The following is a 19,601-nucleotide window of genomic DNA, read 5'->3' on the forward strand; positions in this document are numbered from 1 at the left end:
CCTCGGTGCAAATTTTAGGACTAAAAATAATATTGTGAGGTGTGAGGTATTCAGAATAGACTGAAAATGAGTGTAAATTATGGTTTTTGAGGTTAATAATACTTTGGGATCAAAATGACCCCCAAATTCTATGATTTAAGCTGTTTTTTAGTGTTTTTTTAAAAAAACACCCGAATCCAAAACACACCCGAATCCGACAAAAAAAATTCGGTGAGGTTTTGCCAAAACGCGTTCGAACCCAAAACACGGCCGCGGAACCGAACCCAAAACCAAAACACAAAACCCGAAAAATTTCAGGCGCTCATCTCTATTTAAAATATTAATAAATGTGTGTTTTGACCCGATTTTTTTATTTGATTCTCATTGATTTTAAATCAAACAAAATTGACTTTTAATAAATTTCCCCCCAAGAATATTGCCACAAAAAGCTGCTAGCAGAAAGTAGTGGGCAATTCCCTCAAAATACACAAGTATTGAGGTAAATGGTGCTGTGCTAGTAAGTGTGTAATGGAGAAAAGAATGTAATTAATAAAAAATAAGTATGATAGAGAATTTAATAAAAATACAGAAAATATATAAAAGAAAATAAGAACAATAATATAGAGAGAATATATATATATATATATATATATATATATATATATATATATAATCTCCCGGAAGGGTAGGAATAAATGAAACAGCATTATAATAACACGTATCAATAAAAACCTTCAGGAGTTCTTAGCCTTATCTACAGTAAGTCACAGATATGGGAACATGATGAAAGAAGAGGCAACCTGCCATGCCATGAATTCAGCTACTCTAGTTCCCAACCTGTTTGGCCTTTACCCTGTCAAAGTATTTATTTATTATAAGACCAAAACAACCATTGTAATTAAAATGCAATTATAATTCGAACAAATGTATGAATAATACCATTAACAATTCATATTGAATAAAAAACAACCCGTTTTTGGCGCATTATCTTTTAGGTCTAGTATGACCGTTACCTGGAAATGAGTAATGGACTCTGATATAAAAGACCTTGATAAAGGTTCAAACGGAGCATTATAAATAAATAGCATCTGTATCACCAAGTTCACTGTAGCTAGATAATAGCAGAAATGAGGATCCTGCTTGTTTTCAGCATTTTCTCAGTGGCTCTGTGTAGCCGAAGGACTTTTGTTGGGTGAGTGCACCATTTTTTTTAGCACCAGAGCGAAGTGCATAATATCAGTAATATCTGTAATAGTATTATTATGTAACCCAGGAGTATCATTTTTATTACAGTACTTTTTGGATGCTTAGGGTTTAGTATATTGTGCATGTTTTATATTGTTAAATATTTGGGAGTTTTTAATAATTGAATAAAGTCTTACATTTCATTTTTAATATTTTACATACGTGACTAATATCCTTTTCAGACATGTGATCCAGGAATTTGCCGGGTCTGGCAGCCAGCAAATTCCCGTGTCTCAGCTCCGTGATCCTGGTTGGGAGCAGGGTCGGGGACACAAAACTTACTTCCGGGTCGTGTCTTTTCACACATGCAGTAATCCTGAGTTGATGCGTGTTCACGTGCATAAACCTGGGATTTAGCTGCATGTCTGAAAGGGATAAATAGACAGGTGAGTCACTCATGACTTGTGAATAGTGATCCAGCCAGTACTCAATAAGCTGTTGGCATGTCTTTATCAGTTTCAATATATTAGTCAATCTAAATCACTACATCAGTTGTTACAAAAGATTTTATTTTAGAGTCTTCCAATTTCTCAGATGTCTTTAACGGGATGTAGTTATGTGACCGGCGGTTAGGAGACCGCCAGTCACAATACCAGCAACTACATCCCGGACCCTCACTATCCCGACGGTCGGCATAGAGTGGGAATAGAACCTGTGTGAGTGCAGCTCACCACCGACCCCGCAAGGGGCTTCATTGCACTCGCCCCACTCCCCCTCCCCTGCCAAGAATCTAAATGCCGGGATCCCGCCATCAGTATTGTGACGCCAGTCACACATACCCAACTCGTCTTTAACATGATATTACCTAATTTGGGGGTCTATTTACTAAGCCTTGGATGGAGATAAAGTCGATGGAGATGAAGTACCAGCCAATCGGCTCCTAGCTGCTATGCCATATGCTGTGTTTGAAAAATGACAGTTAGGAGCCAATTGGCTGGTACTTTATCTCCAGCGACTTTATCTCCATCCAAGGCTTAGTAAATAGACCCCTTTGTGTCTTGATCTGTGAAATACAGTTGTGTAACTCAGTGTAATTTCTTGTAAAGATTTAAAACTGTTATCCCTTCAATTTAATCATGACATCCTTCAGACAATGGAAATGTATCTCTAACTGAGGCCCTCATTCCGAGTTGATCGCTCGCTAGCTGCTTTTAGCAGCAGTGCAAACTCTAAGCCACCGCCCTCTGGAAGTGTATTTTAGCTTAGCAGAAGTGCGAATGAAAGGATCGCAGAACGGCGTCAACATTTTTTCAAGCAGTTTCTGAGTAGCTGCAGACCTGCTCCTACCTTCAGACTATTTAGTTCCTGTTTTGACGTCACAAACACACCCTACGTTCGGCCAGCCACTCCCCCGTTTCCCCAGGCACGCCTGCGTTTGTATCTGACACGCCTGCGTTTTTCAGCACACTCCCGAAAAACGGTCAGTTACCGCCCAGAAATGCCCCTTTCCTGTCAATCACTCAGCGGTCAACAGTGCGACTGAAAAGCGTTGCTAGACCTTGTGTGAAACTGTATCGGCTTTTGTGAAAGTACTTCGCGCGTGCGCAGTGCGTACCATACGCATGCGCAGAAGTGCCGCTTTTTTGTCTGATCGCTGCGCTGCGAACAACGGCAGCTAGCGATCAACTCGGAATGAGGGCCTGAATGAGAAATATGTTATATTGTACATGACAATGGGAAATAGGCTGCCAATGCCACATATTTTATATTTTACATTATATTTTAACATTATATTTTATCTACTGTCATTCTATCATAAACTGTATCTACCTTACATTAAAAAAATATTGCATTATGTAACATAAGTTTTGCTTTTTGTAGAGATCAGATTCTTCGAGTTCAGGCAAAAGACAATGCACAGCTGGACATACTGAGAGAGCTGGAAGCCATGAAACATTTACAGGTGTATAGCAAGCTGACATGCTGTAATCACGCTAATCGATGCTTACTGTACATACAATTAAACCCTCATTTTATTTTTGGAATTTAGGCTATTGGCAGGAATGCACTAACATATATGTATGTTACACCTGGAAATACAGACAAGGTTGCAGGCTGTAATCTATTGTAAGCTTATTAATGGTCAAAAGGGTTGGTAACAGAAATCTAAATTAAAGAAAAAAAAAGCTTAATTACCAAAAATAGTTATTCAAATGAATGCTTTAATGACATTGACATTACCCCAGTGTTTAACTCTTCTCATTCAGATTGACTTCTGGCGCAGTCCTGCGAGACCTGAGCTGCCTGTGGATATTAGAGTTCCATTCACCACTTTACAACGTTTGAAGGTGTTTTTGGAATCCAACGACATTGACTATTCTATTATGATAGAAGATGTCCAGGTACCAGATGTATATGTCTATGAAATGTATGTTATACATTTGTATATTATACATTGTATGTTATACATTTTAATTCATTATCTTTAAGAATATGGGTACATAACAAATTGTGCCCTATGTCCATTTACCGTATTCGTTTTTTGGGACTAAGAAAATGTTGTTGTTTTTTTATTTGAGATGCAGTAAAAAGTATTTTTAAAGGAGAAGCTTGTTATATTGTGGTATCTGCGGATACTTACATGGACGTAGAGCTCATTATTACACCAGCTGGGCACAAGCAGGAATGTTTTCATTCTGTGTGTCTCTTAGATGTGTCAGGAAAGTAACTATCCTATCTGGTGTGCAGGCTACAGGTATATAAATGGGAAACGGTTAAAATACCGCTAGTCGGGATCTGGCAGTCACAATGCCGATGCCGAAATCCTGACTAGCGGTGAAATTCCACCACCGAAATACCAGCGACACAGGCTATTCTCTCTCTGTGGGTGTCTACAACACCCACAGAGGGAGAATAGAACCTGTGGCAAGCGCAGCGAGCTATCATGCCCGCAGCAAGGCGAACCCTGCTGCTGGAACTATGGCAGATGGAATACCGCTATCGGGATCATGACAGCCAGGATCCAGTGGCATATCTACAATGGATGCAGTGTGTGCGGTGCACACAGGCCCCTGGGTCCAGAGGGGGCCCAAACCGCACACACTGCACCCATTTCTCCTATACTTACCTTTCTGGCGTCCATCAGTGTCTGTGTGTGGGCCCCCTCCTCTCCCGAGTCCCGGAGCCAGCAGCACTCTTACCGCTCTGAGAGAGCACTAGAGACTCTGGCAGAGTGCACTAGAGACAGTGCCAAAGTCTAACAGTGCATGCGCAGAGCTCAGAAAAAATGGCCACCGCTTCATGCATGCACTGTATACTGTGACACTGTGCCAGAGTCTCTATTGCTCACTCAGAACGCTAACAGCGCCGCCGCTGCCAGCTACGGGATGGGAGAGGAGGGGCCCCACACGCTGAGACTGCACATGGGTCCCCTCCTCTCTAGATACGCCTGTGCTGGGTTCCCGTCCTCTGGCATTTCATACTGATTATATATATATATATATATATATATATATATACCATTCAATCCGGCGGCACTCAGGGATAAAAAAAGAGGCTAGAACACACTTTTCATTGTCAATGTTTCAATGCCTATAGCATTTTCATCAGGACACATATTACATACAACTAACTCACTTATATGCAAGGGTGTAGCGAGGGAGGCTCCGGTGGAGCATAAGCTCCGGGTGCCGAAAAAGTTGAAGGGCGCACTGTTGCCCGCCACCCCCCCCTTCCCGCAGGCCACTGTACTGGCAGCCACAGAGCAGGAGGAGAAGAAGCAGAGGGGGCACACACTAACTAACTCAGAGACTAGGTAGGTAACAGGGCAAGCCAGAGACGACAGCAGAAGACACTGACAGCCGGCATGTGCCGGAGCTCTGCCTACCTCGTTTATATGTCTCACTGTCTGCTGCAGCACCTCTCTCTGCCCCAGCTGCTGCAGCACTTCTCTCTACATTGATGCTGCAGCACCTCACTCTGACCCCGCTGCTGCTGCAGTCTCTCTTTCTGCATTAGAAGCTGCAGCACCTCACTCTGTCTCACAGGCTGCCGCAGCACTTCTTTCTGCCCCTCATTGATGGAGTGGGGATTATCAATTTGGGGGAGGGGGGGAGTGGGGTGCAATTTTGGTGCATTAGTTTGGGGGGTTTTCAGGTCAGGGACATTATTTTCATTGAGTCATTGAGAGATTAACAGACTTCGGGGTCAGTTTTGGAGTATTATTTTCATTCAGAGATTGGGAAAGTCACATTTGGGGCTTTCTTTTCATTGAGGAACTGTGGGGTTGTGGGGTCAGGTCAGTTGGGGCATATATAGGGGGTAATTCAGAATTGATCGTAGCAGCAAATTTGTTAGCAGTTGGGTAAAACCATGTGCAGTGCAGGTGGGACAGATGTAACATGTGCAGAGAGAGTTAGATTTGGGTGGGTTATATTGTTTCTGTGCAGGGTAAATACTGGCTGCTTTATTTTTACACTGCAATTTAGATTTCAGTTTGAACACACCCCACCCAAATCTAACTCTCTCTGCACATGTTATATCTGTCCCCCCTGCAGTGGTCTGGAATAGGCCCATAGTATTTTAAATTTATTGGAATTAAACAAGTAAATAGTTAAATACAGCTACTTCCATAGCAGCTCTACCATGGTGTAATGTGTATAAGGGGCTCAACATAGTGTAATATGTAGTATAAGGGGCTCTACTGTGTGGCATAACGTGTATAAGGAGCTCTACTGTGTAGCATAACGTGTATAAGGAACTCTACTGTGTTGCATAACGTGTATAAGGGATACTACGGTGCGGTGTCATGTGAATTGGTACTATTCTGTGGCCATTCACCTTTCCAATTAAACCATTATTTATTATTACCAGTTCTTGTTATAGCACACACATCCCCTGCCCCATCTGAGCTTACTTTTTTTTGGGAGCCAATTAACCTACCAGTATATGTTTGCATTGTGGGAGGAAACCAGAGTACCTGGAGGAAACCCACACAAACACGGGGAGAATATACAAACTCCTCACAGTTAGAGCCATGGTGGGAATCAAACCCATGACCTCAGTGCTGTGAGGTAGTAATGCTAACCATTACACCATCCTTACTGCCATGCCCCTCCCTATATTGTTGTTGCAAGCCTTCTGCACACACTGACCCTATTTAAAACATGGGAGACACCCAAAGGGAACTTTTGCCCTGAGCTCCACGAGGTCTAGAACCGCCCCTGTTGCCTATTTAGGATTTTTAAATATTGATTATTTTCAAATGTAACATGCCACCAATTCAGTACAGGGGAGGGGGCGCCAAAACATACTCTTGCTCCGGACACCATGGCGCCTAGCTACACTTCTGCTTATATGTGCTCCCATCACCATGATTCCTATCGCCGCCGCCTCCTGCGGGTACGCTCATCGGAGCCAGTCAGTTACGTCACACCCAGTGCCCATCACCAAGGAAACAGAAGCTAACCAACAAGAGATATTAAAACACTTATACAGGTACCAACTTACACATATAAATGGTTGCATAGTTTCACTATATCCACAGTATTGGATATAGTGAAACACTCCCAATGGTATCCATATGGCCCTCATTCCGAGTTGTTCGCTCGCAAGGCGAATGTAGCAGAGTTACACACGCTAAGCCGCCGCCTACTGGGAGTGAATCTTAGCTTCTTAAAATTGCGACCGACGTACGCGCAATATTGCGATTACAAACGAGTTAGCAGTTTCTGAGTAGCTTCAGACTTACTCTGCCTGTGCGATCAGTTCAGTGCTTTTCGTTCCTGGCTGACGTCATAAACACACCCAGCGTTCGCCCAGGCACTCCCACCGTTTCTCCGGCCACTCCTGCGTTTTTTCCGGAAACGGTAGCGTTTCCAGCCACACGCCCCTAAAACGCCGTGCATCCGCCCAGTAAAACCCATTTCCTGTCAATCACAATGCGAACGTCGGAGCGATGAAAATGCCGTGAGTAAACTTACTTTCATCATAGTAAAGTTACTTGGCGCAGTCGCAGTGCGAACATTGCGCATGCGCACTAAGAGAATTCTCACTGCGATGCGATGAAAAACTCCGAGCGAACAACTCGGAATGAGGGCCCATATATCCACAAAAAATCTCCTGTTCATATAAGACAATATTAGTATAATCCTGACATCTAGTGGTGAAATATGAAAAATACAGGTGGATACATGATTTCAATGGCCCTCATTCCGAGTTGATCGCTCGCTAGCTGCTTTTAGCAGCAGTGCAAACGCTAAGTCGCCGCCCTCTGGGAGTGTATCTTAGCTTAGCAGAACTGCACAGGAAAAATGTCATGCCGTTTCTGAGTAGCTCCAGACCTACTCCTATCTTGCGATGACTGCAGTCTGTTTAGTTCCTGGTTTGACGTCTGCGTTCGGCCAGCCACTCCCCCGTTTCTCCAGCCATTCCTGCGTTTAGCCTGGCACGCCTGCGTTTTTTAGCACACTCCGTGAAAACGCAGAGTTGCAGCCCAGAAACACCCACTTCTTGGCAATCATACTACGAACACTCGAGCGACTGAAAAACGTCGCTCGAGCATGGATAAAACTACAAAGTTTTGTGTGAAAGTACTTAGCGCATGCGCGCTGTGTACCATGCGCATGCGCAGAATTGCCGCTTTTTCACTTGATCACTGCGCTGCGAAAAACGTCAGCGAGCGATCAACTCGGAATGAGGGCCAATATCCTTAAGCATAAAAACGCTAATTTAAAACTATCCCTGTATGGGAAATCGTAGCACGTCAGACTTATTATAGAAGAATGTATATTTACTTAACTATCCCTTGGGGTAAAGAATATAAAAATTATTTATAGAAAATGGTGTAACCCCAGCGTCTCATTTAGGCCTTTTCGAGCCAATATGTCAAGCAAAAAATTCAATTTGATTCTCTTTGGAACAGCATTTCCCCACAGTCTCCTACCATTGTTAGTGGAGGAATGTGATCAAGTATTTTATATCGGACTGATGTATCTGAGTGTCCTGCCGTGGCAAAGTGTCTCGCCACCTGTTGGTCACTTGTGCCTGAGAGGATGGCTGCACGAATAGATGTTCTGTGCATACTCATCCTCTCTTTAAATGTACACTGTGTTTTCCCCACATAATATTTGCCGCACGGACAAATCAACACATAAATAACAAATTTAGTTGTACATGTTAAATAGTGATTTATCTTGAACCCTCGCCCACTATGAGGATGTTTGATGCTATCCCCTGTTACCCTGAAGCCACTTGTAACACACCCCACACACTTGAAATATCCCTTTCTGAGAGTACCCAAGAAAGTTGGTGTTTATCTCTTTCCGAAATTGGTTATATCTGCATTGACTAGAAGTCCCTTTATACTGTAGTTCTACCTCTAGAATAGCATGTCTTGATTTTGTTATCTTTGAACATTGGTAACATCACGGTCACTCATTATAAGTGGCCAATGAGTTTTAATTGATTTCCTAGTTGAAAATCTATTGGTATTATATCTAGTAGGCCACATGATTTTATTTGATGTGGTTTTTCTTTTTGTGGGTTTAAGAGGTTTAACTCTAGGGATTGCTAGTACCTTCTTTTTAATTGCAATTAATTTATCGTAGTCATAACCCCTTTCTACAAATGTATTAACCGTTTCATTAAGTTGTTTCTCAGCATCATATTGGCCACTGCATATTCTATGAACCCTAAGAAACTGTAAGAAGGGTAATCCCTTACTCACTGGTTGGGATGGTAGCTATTAGGGGACAACAAGGTATTTCTTTCACTAGGTTTTATGTGTAGTTTAGGTTTTATTGTCCTTGCTTCTAGTTGAATGTTAGCATCTAGAAGGTCTATGTTATTTTCCTCAATTATAGAGAATCTAATAGTGCTCAATAAAAGTGGCACTGAGCATACAATTCTCCCATACATCTTATATGTACAGGAATCCTTACCTTGATCCACTTTTTTTCCTCTCTCCTAAGGAATTACTGGACCAGGAGCAGCAGGAAATGAAAGCTTCAAAGTTCCATGAGAGAAGCATTAACACCTTCAGCTATTCAACATACCACACACTAGATGAGGTTAAGGAACCTGTTATTAATATTATTATAATTTCAGACGATCACTGCTGAAAATAATATAACACAAACATTTGGTGTTGAGCATGAAACTCAACAATGGTGAATAAAGTAGCTGTGAAATGTTGCATGTGCTTCAACTAATACTTGATCCCTTTCAGTGTAACATTAAAGGGGTATATTTAATTGAAGTCGAAAACTGCAGTCTGTCGAAAAGACTGCAGTTTTCGACTTTTTAAGGTTGAATCCTGATTCGACCTATTCAATATATCCCTAAATTTTTTGACATGTCGAAGAGCACGTGGATCGGCGAAACCTTTTCGACCATCTCAGTTCGACATCAATATGATGTCGGACTGAGATGTGGACCCAGAAGAGATGGGTAGGGGGGGGGGGGGGGACTGCAGGGAGACCAGCGGGGACAGCCAGCGGGCATACAGGGGAGATCAGCGCTACAGTAGCACTGCAGCAGGGTGTCACACAGCCGCGCCGCTAACGGCAGCTTCCACCCGGCTCCAGCACGCTTGCTGGGGCTGGGTGGACACTGCCGTGAGGTCGGGCGGCTGTGTGACAACTCTGCTGCAGCGCTACTGTAGCGCTGATCTCCCCTGTATGCCCGCCGGCTGTCCCCGCTGGTCTCCCCGCGGCTCCCCTCCCCTCTCCTCCACTGCGTCCCTCATCTCAAATTGACTTGAAAAAGTCGAATTGAGATGGGATTGAATAGGGGTTGTTGGATCCATTCCGACAAATGCATGTCGGAATGGATCCGACTTTAATTGAATATATTCCAAAGTCTTAAATATACATATATGCGCTAGAAACATGGAAGACTGACAATTTCAGAACATTTCAGTGATGCATATTTAACTTTTCTTCCCAACGCTTTCCATACAGTAAGTTGCCCTTTTACCAATACAGTCTGCTTTGTGACATTACTATTTAAGTCACAATGTTGGTAAAGAGCCCCTGAGAATCCATGGAAAAGGGTCATAATGGCAAGCATATACTTTTCCAATTAAAAACAATTACAATAAAATTATCTTTACATTTGTGAACATGTAAAGGTTCTACATGCAGGACAAATACGTTTGCACACACATACTGTTAAAACTCTTCAACTAAAGACATATGCTGCATAGTTTATTATAACTATGGTGGTTTATTTATTTCAGATTTACAGCTGGATTGACAGTTTGGTGATGGAATACCCAAAACTGGTCAGCAAAATTGATATTGGTCAGAGCTATGAAGGTCGCCCAATATATGCTTTAAAGGTGAAGGCACGAGGACATTAATATAATCTAACCTGTCCTTTCCTAGGGCATGAAGGGCCCACTGGGGTAAAGCAATGGTAGGGGCCATTTTTAGGGGTGTGGCCAGTATCCAGAGGGGGTGTGGCCAGCCACCACATTGATTTTTCTAACCACTAAAGAGTGCACGGTTTGGGCAACTTGATAAATAAATATAGTAAATACTGCTAGTGCATACATGATAATGTACAGTACCAGATTAATAACAGCAATGCACTGTAGAAAATACAACATAGCCCTGTACAGTATAGAGTAACATATGCATAATGTATAATACAAGTGCACAGTCTGGAACTTGATCTCTAGAGTAGAAGGTAGCCCCCCCCCCCTCTCCCCACCGGAGGTTTCCCCTCTTCTACTGTGGGCCAGTCCAACACTGTATGTGTACAGAGAAGATGTCCATCCTTATACTGTATACACAATGGACAATGTGGCTACTTGAGCTAAGGACCCAGCAGCAGCATTAATTTTCAATATGGCCAGAAATGTCAGTATAGGGAACATATTCTGACATGATTTCTAATATCTGGCCATGCAGTATGTCCCCAGCGTAAAGTTTAATGGTGTATTGTGTTCCATTTAATTTTTAGTTCTTGTGACTCAATATTTAGAAAACTGAGGCCCCAATGTATCAAGCCTTGGAGAGTGATAAATACATATCTCCCAACATTTTAAAAGCCACAAGCGGGACTCCAACGCATACAAAAAGGGGGGCATGGCCTATATGAAAGGGGGCATGGCCTAACGTCAGTGCGCAATTGTTAGTCACGCCCCATTTACCGTCACTAAATGGGGCATGAGCAGCGCTCTGTGAGCTGCTGGTATGTCCAGAGTCCCTTTGTCTCCATTGAATGGACGCCTAAGCCCCAGATTTATCAAGCCTTGGAGAGTGATAAATAGCACGGTGATAAAGTACCAGCCAACCAGCTCCTATCTGTCATTTTTCTAACACAGCCTGTGACATGGAAGTTAGGAGCTGATTGGCTGGTACTTTATCACTGTGCTATTTATCACTCTCTAAGGCTTGATAAATGGAGACCTAGATATCAGAAGGCTTTACAGCACCATCTAATAGGTGTACACACAATACTTTGACTATATTTATTAAATAATGCAAAGTTACAGTATGGATTGCTGCTGTTAAAGTAACTTTTTTTCAGACAGAACCAATGTCCAAACAACATTCATGTTTACATAGATTTATGCCAGAAATGTGCTAGACACTTTATTGCTGGCTGTTATATAAATCAGAAAATGTATTTTGCCTTGGAAAATAGTAGGCTATAGGACACAATCAGGGGTGGATTTAAGGGTGAGGGCGCCTCTAGGCACAACAGTAATGGCCGCCCCCCACCTGCCTAATTTTATTATTTTTATTGATTGGCTATAAGCGCTCATTTGATGATAGCCAATTTAATAGAATAATAAAAAAGCCACTAACTATGACATTTTAATTATTTACACATATTTACTAAGTATGAGGACAGCTTACAGTTGCAGTCTGTGCATGTCCTTCCTACCCGTTTACACAACCATTCAAGTGCCCCCAAACAAGTGCCGTCCCCAGACACGTGCCTCACATGCCTAATGGGAAATTTACCGCTGGACACAGTTACCCATATTATGAAGCTGCCATGGAGCATGCGGCTCCTCGGATATAAAAGGGTTAATACATTTAAAACATGACAAGAAGTTAATTAGTGAATTAGTAATATTACAGCCATATTGTTATGGTGCTTACTGATGTGATATGAACTGTTATATATGCATGTATATTTTTGTATTGTCATAAGTCAGGGAATGTATCAGGAAGTGTGTTCATTGCTCACCTAACATAGACAACTTTTCACAGTTCTAATTTTATATAAAATGAAATGTACAGGATGGAGCAGGGTTTTACTGACTACATTGTTTCTGTTATAGTTTAGTACTGGGGGAAACAAACCAGCAATCTGGATTGACACTGGAATTCACGCCCGAGAGTGGATTACCCAGGCTACCGGTATATGGACTGCTAAAAAGGTTATAGTCAACGAGCTAATACTTTCAGTGCTACATATCTGGTATAACTTTAATTACAATGCCCATTTATATTCAAAATAATGATCATGTAAGCTATATTGTTATCTCTTTATATTTATAGATTGCAAGCAATCATGGGGTTGATGCATCACTTACTAGTATTCTGAACAAAATGGACATCTTTCTGGAAATTGTCACCAACCCAGATGGTTATGCATACACCCATAGCACGGTAAGGCTGTCACTGGCAAACACATGTGTCAAAAAGAACTTTGTAGTATGCTTGACCTTGACTTAATTCAGCTCCTCTACTTGCACTGATATATCTGCTCAGATGCCTCTTACTGGAAAGGAACATTCGCCTGGAAGCATTAAGATACACATGAAGGGGCAGGGGCTCCTGCAATGTGTTAGGGGTTCAGTGATTGCATTAGCAGTCACTTTACTCCTCTATTGAGACCCCTTAGTGCTACATGATTGCATGGTCTACTGACCATATATGTGCAGCACCCATTGCCAGGGACCCTCTCCCGATAAGTTTTGCAGAATTAAGCCGATAGGCTACAGTGGCTAACGCCATCTTCAGATGGCACTAGTTGCGGGGCTAAACTCCAGAAAGTTTTGTATATCGGAGCTTGGCAAATCAGCCAGCTGTGCAGACCCCATATAAACCTATGAGGGTTGCGGTGGCTGTTGGAAATGGAAGGGCATGGCAGATATGGAGATTTCTGTTGCTGTCCCTCCTTGTTACATCTTGGGGATACTTAATATTTGCAGGCATCCCGTGAAAACGGGTATTTTGGGTGGATATGATGCAAATATTGAATGGTAAATAGGCCCCTTGGAGTATGACAAGGTGACAGCTCACTACTGTAGCAGTCCTTACCCGTTTCTCTACATAAGCCTTTTCAGCCTTATCAGGGGCAGTGACAGGAGTGGACCGAAGCACTCTGTAAACTCCTGCTCATTAATTGATATATGTAATCAATTAATCACTAATTAATGGCATCTGTTTTTTTTTTGTAAATAAATTTATTGGATTTTTTGCCAGAGAGAAAAATTCCATCTGTTTTTAAAACATATGTTTAAATGACTTAAGCTTTGTGGTAAGACATTAATCAATATAAACCATACTGAACAACAATATAACAATCATCAAAGATCACAATTAAATCTAAATAATAATAAGCACACTATAAATCAACTTTACATCTACTGTATATTTCTCTGACGTCCTAGTGGATGCTGGGTACTCCGTAAGGACCATGGGGAATAGACGGGCTCTGCAGGAGACTGGGCACTCTTAAAAGAAAGATTAGGTACTATATCTGGTGTGCACTGGCTCCTCCCTCTATGCTCCTCCTCCAGACCTCAGTTAGAATCTGTGCCCGGCCAGAGCTGGATGCACCTAGTGGGCTCTCCTGAGCTTACTAGAAAAGAAAGTATTTGAAGGGGCGGGGCTAGCTTCCTCAGCACAGCCAGCGCCATTTTCTCTTCACAGCTCCGCTGGAAGGACGCTCCCCAGGCTCTCCCCTGCAGTATACACTACGAGAAGGGTAAAAAAGAGAGGGGGGGCACATAAATTTAGGCGCAAAAGGTGATATAAGCAGCTATTGGGGGAAAATTCACTTTGTGTTAGTGTAAATCCCTCTGTTATATAGCGCTCTGGTGTGTGCTGGCATACTCTCTCTCTGTCTCCCCAAAGGACTTTGTGGGGTCCTGTCCTCAGTCAGAGCATTCCCTGTGTGTGTGTGTGCGGTGTGTCGGTACGGCTGTGTCGACATGTTTGATGAGGACGCTTACGTGGAGGCGGAGCAGGAGCCGATAAGTGTGATGTCGCCCCCTGCGGGGCCGACACCAGAGTGGATGGATATGTGGAAGGTATTAACCGACAGTGTCAACTCCTTGCATAAAAGCTTCGATGACGTAACAGCTTTGGGACAGCCGGCATCTCAGCCCGCGCCTGCCCAAGCGTCTCAGAGGCCATCAGGGGCTCAAAAACGCCCGCTACCTCAGATGGCAGACACAGATGTCGACACGGAGTCTGACTCCAGTGTAGACGAGGATGAGACAAATGTACAATCCACAAGGGCCATCCGATGCATGATTACGGCAATGAAAAATGTGTTGCACATTTCTGACATTAACCCGGTTACCACTAAAAAGGGTATTATGTTTGGGGAGAAAAAGCAGCCAGTGACTTTTCCCCCATCTGATGAGTTAAATGAATTGTGTGAAGAAGCGTGGTGTTCCCCAGATAAGAAATTAGTGATTTCTAAGAGGTTACTAATGGTGTACCCTTTCCCGCCAACGGACAGGTTGCGTTGGGAAACATCCCCTAGGGTGGACAAGGCGCTCACACACTTATCAAAAAAGGTGGCACTGCCATCTCAGGATACGGCCGCCTTAAAGGAGCCTGCAGATAGAAAGCAGGAGGCTATCCTGAAGTCTGTGTATACACACTCAGGTTCTATACTGAGACCTGCTATTGCTTCAGCATGGATGTGTAGTGCTGCAGCAGCATGGTCTGATTCCCTGTCAGATAACATTGATTCCCTTGACAGGGAACCTATTTTGCTAACCATAGAGCATATTAAAGACGTAGTCTTATATATGAGGGATGCACAGAGGGACATTTGCCGGCTGGCATCTAGAATTAATGCAATGTCCATTTCTGCCCGGAGAGTATTATGGACTCGGCAGTGGACAGGTGATGCTGATTCTAAAAGGCACATGGAAGTTTTGCCTTATAAAGGTGAGGAATTGTTTGGGGACGGTCTCTCGGACCTCGTATCAACAGCAACAGCTGGGAAGTCGACTTTTTTACCTCAGGTTCTCTCACAGCCTAAGAAAGCACCGTATTATCAAGTACAGTCCTTTCGGCCTCAGAAAGGCAAGCGGGTCAGAGGCGCGTCCTTTCTGCCCAGAGGCAGGGGTAGAGGGAAAAAGCTGCACCAGACAGCCAGTTCCCAGGAACAAAAATCCTCCCCTGCTTCCACTAAGTCCACCGCATGACGCTGGGGCTCCACAGGTGGAGCCAGGTGCGGTGGGGGCCCGTCTCTGGAACTTCAGCGACCAGTGAGTTCGCTCACAGGTGGAGCTCTGGGTTCTACAAGTGGTATCTCAGGGATACAAGCTGGAGTTCGAGACGTCTCCCCCTCGCCGTTACCTCAAATCAGCCTTGCCAGCTACTCCCAAGGAAAGGGAGGTAGTACTGGCGGCAATTCACAAGCTGTACCTTCAGCAGGTGATAATCAAAGTTCCCCTCCTTCAACAGGGACGGGGTTACTATTCCACAATGTTTGTGGTACCGAAACCAGACGGTTCGGTGAGACCCATTCTAAATTTGAAATCCTTGAACACTTATATAAGGAAGTTCAAGTTCAAAATGGAATCGCTCAGGGCGGTTATTGCAAGCCTGGAAGAGGGGGATTTTATGGTGTCACTGGACATCAAGGATGCTTACCTACATGTCCCCATTTACCCACCTCACCAGGAGTACCTCAGGTTTGTGGTACAGGACTGCCATTACCAATTCCAGACGTTGCCGTTTGGTCTGTCAACGGCACCGAGGGTATTTACCAAGGTAATGGCCGAAATGATGATACTCCTTCGAAAGAAGGGAGTTATAATTATCCCGTACTTGGACGATCTCCTTATAAAGGCAAGGTCCAAGGAGCAGTTGTTGGTCGGAGTAGCACTATCTCGGGAAGTGCTACAAGAGCACGGCTGGATTCTGAATATCCCAAAGTCGCAGCTGGTTCCTACAACGCGTCTGCTGTTCTTGGGCATGATTCTGGACACAGAACAGAAGAGGGTGTTTCTCCCGGAGGAGAAGGCCAAGGAGTTGTCATCTCTGGTCAGAGACCTCCTGAAACCAAAACAGGTGTCGGTGCATCACTGCACGTGAGTCCTAGGAAAGATGGTAGCTTCTTACGAAGCAATTCCCTTCGGCAGGTTCCATGCAAGGACCTTTCAGTGGGATCTGTTAGACAAGTGGTCCGGATCGCATCTTCAGATACATCGGCTGATCACCCTGTCCCCGAGGGCCAGGGTGTCTCTGCTGTGGTGGCTGCAGAGTGCTCATCTTCTCGAGGGCCGCAGATTCGGCATTCAGGACTGGGTCCTGGTGACCACGGATGCAAGCCTCTGAGGTTGGGGGGCAGTCACTCAGGGAAGAAACTTCCAAGGACAATGGTCGAGTCAGGAGACTTCCCTACACATAAATATTCTGGAACTAAGGGCCATTTACAATGCCCTAAGTCAAGCAGAACCCCTGCTTCAAAACCAGCCGGTGCTGATTCAGTCAGACAACATCATGGCTGTCGCCCATGTAAACCGACAGGGCGGCACAAGAAGCAGGATGGCGATGGCAGAAGCCACAAGGATTCTCCGATGGGCGGAGAATCACGTGCTAGCACTGTCGGCAGTGTTCATTCCGGGAGTGGACAACTGGGAAGCAGACTTCCTCAGCAGGCACGACCTCCACCCGGGAGAGTGGGGACTTCATCCAGAAGTCTTCCAGCTGATTGTAAATCGTTGGGAAAGGCCACAGGTGGACATGATGGCGTCCCGCCTCAACAAAAAGCTAAAAAGATATTGCGCCAGGTCAAGGGACCCTCAGGCGATAGCTGTGGACGCTCTAGTGACACCGTGGGTGTACCAGTCGGTTTATGTGTTCCCTCCTCTTCCTCTCATACCAAGGGTACTGAGGATAATAAGAAAGAGAGGAGTAAGAACTATACTCATCGTTCTGGATTGGCCAAGAAGAACTTGGTACCCGGAACTACAAGAAATGATCTCAGAGGACCCTTGGCCTCTGCCGCTCCGACAGGACCTGCTACAGCAGGGGCCCTGTCTGTTCCAATACTTACCGCGGCTGCGTTTGACAGCATGGTGGTTGAACGCCGGATCCTAATGGAAAAGGGCATTCCAGTTGAAGTCATTCCTACGCTGATAAAAGCTAGGAAGGATGTGACAGCAAAACATTATCACCGCATATGGCGAAAATATGTTGCTTGGTGTGAGGCCATGAAGGCCCCAACAGAGGAATTTCAGCTGGGTCGATTTCTGCACTTCCTACAGTCTGGAGTGACTATGGGCCTAAAATTGGGATCCATTAAAGTCCAGATTTCGGCCCTGTCTATTTTCTTTCAAAAAGAACTGGCTTCACTGCCTGAGGTTCAGACGTTTGTTAAGGGAGTGCTGCATATTCAGCCCCCTTTTGTGCCTCCAGTGGCACCTTGGGATCTCAACGTAGTGTTGGATTTCCTAAAATCACATTGGTTTGAGCCACTTCAGACCGTGGAGTTGAAGTATCTCACGTGGAAGGTAGTCATGCTGTTGGCCTTGGCCTCAGCCAGCCGTGTGTCAGAATTGGCGGCTTTGTCCTGTAAAAGCCCATATCTGATTTTCCATATGGACAGGGCAGAATTGAGGACTCGTCCCCAATTTCTCCCTAAGGTGGTATCAGCGTTTCATTTGAACCAACCTATTGTTGTGCCTGCGGCTACTCGGGACTTGGAGGCTTCCAAGTTGCTGGACGTAGTCCGGGCCCTGAAAATCTATGTTTCCAGGACGGCTAGAGTCAGAAAAACTGACTCTCTGTTTATCCTGCATGCACCCAACAAGCTGGGTGCTCCTGCTTCAAAGCAGACTATTGCTCGCTGGATCTGTAGCACGATTCAACTTGCACATTCTGCGGCTGGACTGCCGCATCCTAAATCAGTAAAAGCCCATTCCACGAGGAAGGTGGGCTCTTCTTGGGCGGCTGCCCGAGGGGTCTCGGCTTTACAACTTTGCCGAGTTGCTACTTGGTCGGGATCAAACACTTTTGCAAAATTCTACAAGTTTGATACCCTGGCTGAGGAGGACCTAGAGTTTGCTCATTCGGTGCTGCAGAGTCATCCGCACTCTCCCGCCCGTTTGGGAGCTTTGGTATAATCCCCATGGTCCTTACGGAGTACCCAGCATCCACTAAGACGTCAGAGAAAATAAGAATTTACTCACCGGTAATTCTATTTCTCGTAGTCCGTAGTGGATGCTGGGAGCCCGTCCCAAGTGCGGACTTTCTGCAATACTTGTATATAGTTATTGCTTAACTATAGGGTTATTGTTCTGAGCCATCTGTTAAATGAGGCTCAGTTGTTGTACATACTGTTAACTGGGTATAGTTATCACAAGTTGTACGGTGTGATTGGTGTGGCTGGTATGAGTCTTACCCTGGATTCCAAATCCTTTCCTAGTAATGTCAGCTCTTCCGGGCACAGTTTCCCTAACTGAGGTCTGGATGAGGGGCATAGAGGGAGGAGCCAGTGCACACCAGATATAGTACCTAATCTTTCTTTTAAGAGTGCCCAGTCTCCTGCGGAGCCCGTCTATTCCCCATGGTCCTTACGGAGTACCCAGCATCCACTACGGACTACAAGAAATAGAATTACCGGTGAGTAAATTCTTATTTTCATATGTTAGCCCCAATTCAAAATCCACCACGCAGTAGTGCAACCGTATTTCTATTATACCGCGCAATAGTGTCCCTTATTCATGTTACGTTGCACAGTAGTGCTGCTTTACTTTGTGCCACACTATAATGACCCTTATTCACCTACACACTAGTACTACTAATAAACGTTTCACCACACAGTGCAGCTCCTTATGCCACACAGTAGTACACAGAATGTCCTCCAAGAACACCACAAATAGTGGTCACAGAGAAAAAGTAAATATCCTGGATTTTTTTTTTAAAGTACAGCAGCTGTTTATAACTCGGTATTTTGTAGGGGATGTAGTTATGTGACCGGCAGTCAGGAGACTGCCCGTCACAATACTTCCCCCTACATCCCGCTCCCTCACAATCCCGATGTTCGGTATGCTGACCAACAGGGACTATTCCCATAGACACCCATAGAGTGGGAATAGAATCGCCACTGGGCCCACATCATGGCGAGTTCAGCGAACCCGCAAGTGGCTTGTTGCGCTGGCCCCCTTTCCCAAGGGCATCTACTTGCCGAGATCCCCGCATCGGTATGCTAACCGGTGA

The 19,601-nt window shown here is 44.5% G+C and overlaps 1 protein-coding gene across 1 annotated transcript in view; it reads left to right on the forward strand.

Annotated features, from left to right (window-relative positions):
* Positions 1–1,106: 1,106 nt before the first annotated feature.
* LOC134935296 (carboxypeptidase A1-like) overlaps positions 1,107–19,601 on the forward strand; it is a 36,466-nt gene continuing 17,971 nt past the window's right edge. The window contains exons 1-7 of the mRNA XM_063930453.1: positions 1,107–1,171; positions 3,046–3,127; positions 3,432–3,566; positions 9,135–9,233; positions 10,403–10,504; positions 12,464–12,562; positions 12,684–12,794. Coding sequence (XP_063786523.1) covers positions 1,107–1,171; positions 3,046–3,127; positions 3,432–3,566; positions 9,135–9,233; positions 10,403–10,504; positions 12,464–12,562; positions 12,684–12,794 — 693 coding nt within the window. The remainder of the gene's footprint in view (positions 1,172–3,045; positions 3,128–3,431; positions 3,567–9,134; positions 9,234–10,402; positions 10,505–12,463; positions 12,563–12,683; positions 12,795–19,601) is intronic.

The sequence above is a fragment of the Pseudophryne corroboree genome, chromosome 6, assembly GCF_028390025.1.
Source record: "Pseudophryne corroboree isolate aPseCor3 chromosome 6, aPseCor3.hap2, whole genome shotgun sequence".
Classification (NCBI taxonomy): Eukaryota; Metazoa; Chordata; class Amphibia; order Anura; family Myobatrachidae; genus Pseudophryne; species Pseudophryne corroboree.